Source organism: Penaeus japonicus, unplaced genomic scaffold, assembly GCF_977035675.1.
Source record: "Penaeus japonicus unplaced genomic scaffold, GWHDUDI00000001_assembly GWHDUDI00000011, whole genome shotgun sequence".
Classification (NCBI taxonomy): Eukaryota; Metazoa; Arthropoda; class Malacostraca; order Decapoda; family Penaeidae; genus Penaeus; species Penaeus japonicus.
The window spans coordinates 989,170-996,669 of record NW_028234413.1 but is presented as its reverse complement, the minus strand read 5'-3'; the positions used below and the strand labels follow the sequence as shown (position 1 = coordinate 996,669).

The 7,500-nt window shown below is 36.2% G+C and overlaps 1 protein-coding gene across 1 annotated transcript in view; it reads left to right on the top strand.

Annotated features, from left to right (window-relative positions):
* The window catches only part of LOC122244526 (golgin subfamily A member 2), a 19,257-nt gene that overhangs the window by 10,608 nt on the left and 1,149 nt on the right, over window positions 1-7,500 (top strand). Inside the window, exons 12-18 of the mRNA XM_043002457.2 lie at window positions 1,317-1,521; window positions 1,776-1,911; window positions 2,027-2,215; window positions 3,506-3,667; window positions 4,092-4,219; window positions 4,911-5,013; window positions 5,669-7,500. The exon at window positions 5,669-7,500 is cut by the window's right edge and continues 1,149 nt beyond it. Of these exons, the coding sequence (XP_042858391.2) occupies window positions 1,317-1,521; window positions 1,776-1,911; window positions 2,027-2,215; window positions 3,506-3,667; window positions 4,092-4,219; window positions 4,911-5,013; window positions 5,669-5,991 (1,246 nt within the window). The 3' untranslated portion in view covers window positions 5,992-7,500. The remainder of the gene's footprint in view (window positions 1-1,316; window positions 1,522-1,775; window positions 1,912-2,026; window positions 2,216-3,505; window positions 3,668-4,091; window positions 4,220-4,910; window positions 5,014-5,668) is intronic.

Genomic DNA, 7,500 nt, shown 5'->3' with positions numbered 1-7,500 from the left:
ATAAGTACAAAGTTCAGTGAAACATGTTCTTCATTGTAACAAAGTAAAAACAAAATATTTATAAGTATATATCCTCCTCATCCTTCTCACTTCTAGTGCCACACAGCAAAACAACCAAACTGTTAGTGGCACCTTACAGGCCTAGTATTTGGTCAAAAGCGTATGATGCAACAGTGGAATCCAAGTAGCCATTATTTCAAGATCTCTTTCTTACTAACATCATACTTAGATGAAGAGGAGAAAGTTTGATGACAAATAAGTCCCTGAATCTCGTTCCCATTCTTCTGTCTTCGTAATTACCCACAACATGTGATATTAACGAAGGGTTAGATTGGCAGTATGTTTCATGGACACTTGTGCTAGGCCACAGCTGTGTGTTGGCCCAGGTGTCACACACGTAGAGATATGCCATGTCAGGAGTTGCCGGTTCTTCAGGTAGTCTTTTGCTGTTCTTTAGCTGTTCTTTTGCTGTCCTTTTGTACACAACCTTATGAAAGACACTTTAGGAACTGGAATATTAGTCTTTGTAAGGTTTTCCCTTATACCCCTTAAAATAAGGGTTTCAGACCTAATTGGGTGGATTTGACTGCAGGCATTATGAATCAGTTGGATAACAACCAAAAAATAGATATTGGTACATGGGATGTGGCAGTGTACATTGTGATGTGGTGCTGTGAGATAGTGGAGAAGAATTTAGCCTTATCAGGATTGCATGTTCCTTGTGTAGGTTGTTTTACTTTACATTTATCTGTACAACTGGATTGAAATATAAATAGGTAGGTAGGAGATGCATGTACAATATATTTCTCATCTGAATTCTCAATAAATCCCAATTTTGAATAAGAAAATTTGAAGTTAAATGAAATTACACTATGATTAGGATTCATATTTTGATATCCCTTTTACTTTGAATTTTTTTCTTCAATAATCTTGGTTCTGCCACTTGAATCACACATTTTTATCCAGGGCAGTACTCTCTAAGCATTTCAGTTAGATATATTATCCTGGTAGGTTGAAAGTTGTAGAGTTTGGAAGCGAGGAAGTATCACAGTAAATATTGACATACTTGTGTTTCCTACAAAGTCTTTCTATATCTTATGTTTGTCATCAATTTGTGAGTTTGAAGTTATTAGTTTGGTTGTCACCATAAGCTTTCTTATCCTTAAGAATGTGCAAATTTTTGGATATTCAAATTGTAACTGAAATGCAGAATGTCTGAAATTTATTTAGTTTTCACACTTTATTCAAATAAAATTGAAAGGAAAGGTATTATTGCTTGTGGATATGATTTCATGTCGGATTCAATCACTTTACAGACAGCAAACTGTGGAGAAAGACCGTGAAATTGTCCAGCTGAAAGAAAACAGCGAATCCCTTGGAAACCAGTTGATGTTGATGCGCGAACAGATGAACAAAACTGGAACTGGACAAGTGGCAGAAGATATTAAAGACCTCAATGAGGAGATAATGAGACTGAAAAACCAGTTGGCAGCCCAGGAGGAAAAACAGAAGATTTCACAGGTCAGTCGGAGTCCCTTTTCATCACGTATGGCTCAGAATAGCGAGTAGCAGATGTATTTTCCTGAAGTGATAGTAGACATTGAGGGAATGTTGATTTTTTTTCCTTCTTTCTTTTGTATATTTGTTGTTGTTTTATTGAAATAGATGCATCTCCCATGCAAAGAATATCCTCTTACTTACAATTAAATGCCAAAATGTAATGAAATATAGATGAAGATAACAACAGTTAAGGTAATAGCATATGAAAATTACAGGGACGCATTGAAGAACTCGAGAAGGAGAACTTAGATCTTTGTGCTATCCTGAAAGAACATAAAACCAAAGATACTTCTGAAATTCAGAATGAAACACACCTCACAAATGGTAATGTTTCAGAAGAAAACTCTGAAGGTAAGTTCCATTGGTTGACTTTTTTTTTTTCTTCTTCTTCATGTGTTTGTGTTTAAAAGTTATTATGTGTAGCATCTCTGTAGCAGGTAGTTTTGACATAACTCTATGATTTCAGAGGATGAGAGCAGTGGCAATCTGCTAGAGAAGGTAGCAACACTCACAGCGAAAGTGAGGCAACTCGAGAGTGAGAGTGGGAACTTACGGACTCAACTCGAGTCTGAAAAATCAAAGTATAATCAGCTGCTTCAAACCTCAGAGGAAAAGCAAATGGCTTCAGAGAGCAACGGAAAATCTTCATCAGAAGGTGAGTTTGGTTGTTATTCATTTCATGTCACCAAGTTTTTCTTTAACTTCCTTTTTTTTTTTTTTCCTCCTCACAATAAGACCATATCCTATAGATAACCATTTGTGTTTATTTCTGTTTAGTTGGGAATGATCAAGAATTGTTCTCACATTGTCTTTTCATCTGTATAAAGGCATTTATGACAAAAAAAAAAATTTAATACAAAATGTGACACAAGGTTGGTGAATATGGATTTCTTTAGTTTTCCTGGTCTGTTTACATTGTCATGCTCTATGTATATAGTCTTTTAATATATTTAGATAGATAAGCTTTTACATTGTACTGATTGTTTACATCATTTTATTTCATTAAAATTTGCAGAGTTATTGTTTAATCAGTACAGTAAGTTTCAGAAGCCTTCCTACTTGGCTTTATTTAAATTGGCCAGCTGAGGCAAAACTGAACAAAATTCCCAAGACAAATATTGCATAACCTTACATGACTAGAAGCATGGAACAGATGTAAACTTATTATTAACCCATTGATAGCAGATGGCATGATTTGCTGTCAAGGCAGCATCGGTCGTAAATGTGGATTGCACTGTGCCATACAACATAAACCCTGCCACATAACTGTATAGATATTTTATTAAAACCGCAGTCAATGGGTTAAGTATACAACATTGTATATTTTTCAATAATGATGTAGGAATAATGACCCAGACAACTCTGTAGTATCAAGCAGAGGGCCAGGACTTGAGTTGACTAAAATGCAGAAATGTTCATATTTCATTTAGTTTTGTGTCCAAGATTCTTCTAGGAAAATTGCTTACTTTAGCAGAACTTCACTATATATACATAACTTCATAATATAAATACATATCTTCATAACTATATACATACCTGGTAGATACATAACTATATTCATAATATATACAGAACTTCATTTAATAGGGCTATGCAATAGATGTTTAGGTATTAAGTCCAGGACAAACTTTTGATTTCCAAACACTAAATTATACAATGGTTATTGCAGTTATATATAAGGCATGTAATTGAATTCTTTGTATATTTCATGTGCAAGGTTTCCTGTACAAATTTACAAATATACTATTGTTATGCCCTTTTGAGTGATACGAAAAAGTGGCACTAGCAATTTCTGAAGGAGTATCCAATCTCAAAAGGTAACAGTGAAAAGTAGCTTATTTACTTCCGAATACCTTTCACAGAACCAGCAGCAATGTATTCCCATTAATCCCGGTAGAAGGGAGGAAGATATAATGGAGAATTTCCTAACATTGCTTCTTTACAGAGACCACAGTGGACCCAGGGGAATTCCAGATGTTGAAGAAGGCCCACGAAGCGTTGGAGACGAGGTTCGGCCGCAGCATGGACCAGGTGGCTGAGCTGAGCGATGAAAAGCAGAAGCTGGAGCACATCATACAGCAGCTGCAGATTGAGACTGAGGCAATAGGTATGTGCATTGAATTATTTTTTTGTTCTCCTTTCCTGTCTACCTTTTTTTACTTTTACTTTTTTGTTTGTTTCTTTCTCTTTCTTTCTTTCTTTCTTTCTTTCTTTTTTATTCATTGTTTTCCCATATTTTTATTTGTTGTTAACTGTCTTACTGTATGTTTTTATTTTTTCAACCATGTCTTTCTTTATAGCTCTACTTCTACTTCCTCCTGTTGCTCATCTTCTTCCTACTCTTCCTCTTCCCTCTTCCCCCATCTTCCTTCTCCTCCTCTTTATTTTCTTCTCTTTCCTCCATCTTTATTGTATTTTTATTTTTTATCAGAAAGTCCTCAATTTTCCATAGAGGACTGATTGCCAATGAAAATCATTTAATTTATATGATGTATATGGCAGAAGTAAACACCACAGTGCATTTCTTGCAGGCGATTACATCACGATCTACCAGTTCCAAAGAGGAGTCATGAAACAGCAGGCGCGAGAGAGAGAGTTAGAGCTTTCTAGCCTCAGGCACGAGAGAGAGGAGATGAAAATCAAATTGACGACACTGCAGGTTAGTAGTAGTGGTAGTGATGGTAGAAGTAGTAGTAGTAGTAGAAGTAGAAGTTGTTGTTGTGGTAGTAGCAGTTATCATAGAAGTAGTTGAAGTAATAGTAGTAGTGGTAATAGCGGTAGTATTAGTGTTAGTAGTAGATCAGTAGATGAAAGAAACTTCAAATGATTATGAGTCCAGTTTGGAAGACACTCCTCAGGACAATTAGTGCTTGCCTTCATTTTGATTTATTTGTAACATTTAATTACTCACAAAAAAATCTAAATTCAACAAACAAAAGGAGTACTTCTCACATGGAAAATATCTGATCATGATTTTGATCTGAGTCCATTGTTACATTGCCATATAGTGCAGGTAGTGTACAGTATTGAAATAGAAATACGTGTTTTCCAACGCAATATTAAAAGGTTTTCTTCACTCTTGAATGTGCTTTGTTAACCCATTGGTCATGGATGGCATCATTTGCCGTCAAGGCAAGCAATAGGCCTAGATGCAGATGGGCCGGGCCATATGTGATAATACTGACACAAGACTATATAAACTTATCTAAAGATACCATGGCCAAAGGGTTAAGAAAGAGAATCAATACAAAAATTCCCATAATCTTCATTTAAACCCATAGTTCCTGTAGATTTACTTGCATTCTCCTACACTCCAGGCCCATGACCATTGCAATTGCTTTACTTTGCAGGAGCTGATGTCAACACTAGTGCAAGAGAAGGGCCCTAATCATCCTCACGTCGCCAAGATGGAGAAGGTGATCAACGAATCGCAACCCGATGCCAAAAACATCGGTATGGAGAACTCTCACGGAGTTTATCTTTGTATTTATGTTTTCTTGGTGTTTATTGCACGGATGTAAGACTCTGATATAAGCTTTGTTTAAGGAAATACTTTACATTAGTATTTATTGAATGGTCAGAGAGGAGGATTTTGTCTAAATTCCTTTCGTCTCTGGCAGAAAATATAGAACATACTCAAGGGAAGTTTATTGTGTTGTAGGGTTATCTGTCATTTCGTCAGCTGCGTTTTGCCATTCACTATTGACCTTTGGAATATCAGTAGTAAATTTCATGGTTTTAGGATCATATTTGAATGATCCAGTATCTTAGCTAGTACTCCGGTAAATTTCTGGGATGGAGAACTAGCTGTTGATACTGGTAACATGTGTTGTCCACTGTAGTTTTGTTATATTTATTTTTATATATGTATTTTGTTACACATAGATGGCTCCACAAGCTATAGTGGGCAGTGCTGGTAAACATTTACTCCTGGTAGATTGTAGATTCTCTCTCTCTCTTTCTCTATCTCTCTTTTCCTCTTTCACTTCCTCTTCATCCATTCCCTATAGTTCATTGTTTACCTGTAAATCTATCTATTGATTTGATGTTAACTAGAGCAAATACTAATTTAGAATAGCTGCACTAACTTTCAAAACTTCCTCAACAGAAAAGGGGGAAGAAAATGTCAATGGTGACGTCAAGACCCAAGAAGTTGAAGCAGCAGAAGAGGCCACAGAAACCGAGAAGCAGAATAATTCGGAACAGCACGAGACCAGCAAGGAAACCATCACCAATGGTAGTCCGGAGAGTACCCCAACCCCCAGCAAGAGCACGAAAGACCAGGACGTCCCGGCGGGGAAAAAGAGCCCGACGGTGCAGAGGATTCTGGACCTCCTCAACGAGATGGAAGCCACGAGCCACGTTGAACACTGCGGTCTGCAGAAGTTCCACCCGTGTCCTCTGTGCTCCGGTAAATTGATCACGGTCTAAGATTGAGATGCTGATCGTCGGAATTTCTTAAGAAAATGGTTCACGGTCTATGATTGGGAACTTTTTATGTGTCTTTCATAGAAAATTGCTCCCAGTAGAAGAATGTCAGATTGATAATGGTCTGAGAATGGGAGATTGAGAGAATTAGATGGCATTTTTTTCTGTGAAGGTGGCTATTACATTGTTGCCTACACTCATATACTTGCTCTCATGCTTGCACTGACTTGGAATAGCTCACATGAAAGCAATACTGCAAAAAAAGAAAATTCAAGAGGTTTAAAAGATGTCTCAAGAGCATTGTGGGCTTAGAAAAGGGTGAAGAATGGTAAGGAGTACAAGATTATTATGGTACTTAACTCCAAAGATTTCTTATATGTGCAGAATTATTTAACTATTTTTCATAATGAATTGTTATTGTTTGTATCAACAGAATATATAATAAATTACCTTGTACTTGCAAATTATATTTTGATTTATCTTCAACAACGAATGAGGATATGGAAGAGTACAGATATTTAACGATGGGACGTAAAAAAGTATCTCAAGTAAGTATTCGATTCCTGTACTGATGACTACGAACAGGGAGCTATATAAAATATTGAAGACGGAAGATCCATAAGGAAGTGAGGCTGGTGTGTCACCAACAGTTTACAAGTCCATTAGTAAAAGCAATGTCTTTGCACGTGGTTACACGGATATTCAGCTGTTCTTCATGTGTTTGGTAAGAACAGCACCCTTTTTCATAGGACAACTAATAGATGCATTTAAAATTCATAGACTGTGATAGTCTTGGTCCTCTAGAGAATCACGAAAATTTCTGTGAGCTGATTTCATGCCAGGTTCGTAGCCATTGATTGGCTTGCTCAATAGCTCCACTAGAGATGTTGTTTTTTATTTACTAATTATCTCTAGCTAGTATTTGAGAGAGTTTTTTTTTATATATAAATAACTAGATCCTCCTTAAGACAACAAGATTGTATTAAATACTTACTGTTAACATTAACTGGATTACAATTCAATTAAAACCTTTCTTAAGAATGATATTGAAATTGATAAAAATTTAGATTGAATTCCTTGCTATGCAATTAGTGACAATAGCTTGGATTTCATTTTTTGGTCAGGAATATTGTGGTGAGAAGTAGACTTATATAAACACATTTTGTTAAAGTTTGTGACAGTGATCCCGTATTGTTAAAAGGTGTTATTACTCTATAGTTTCCCTTCCTCACAACTCCTCTTTTTTACAGCCGTGTGCATCAGTGACTGAGAGTGTGATTACTGAGTGTTTTATTCATGGGCCCTTTTGTAATCGAACGTCTGGTATGATGTGTACTCTTGTGTCGGGTGAAGATATCTGTGGTTGTGATGTTGTTACTTGTTGCCAGTGTTTATGGACAATGTACAGGCAAGTTCTGGATGTTATATTTTTTTTCATGTTATTGCTATCTACGTCAGCTTATCAATGGCAGATCAAGCACATTTTTGTAAGGTTTAAATGTTTGCATTAAA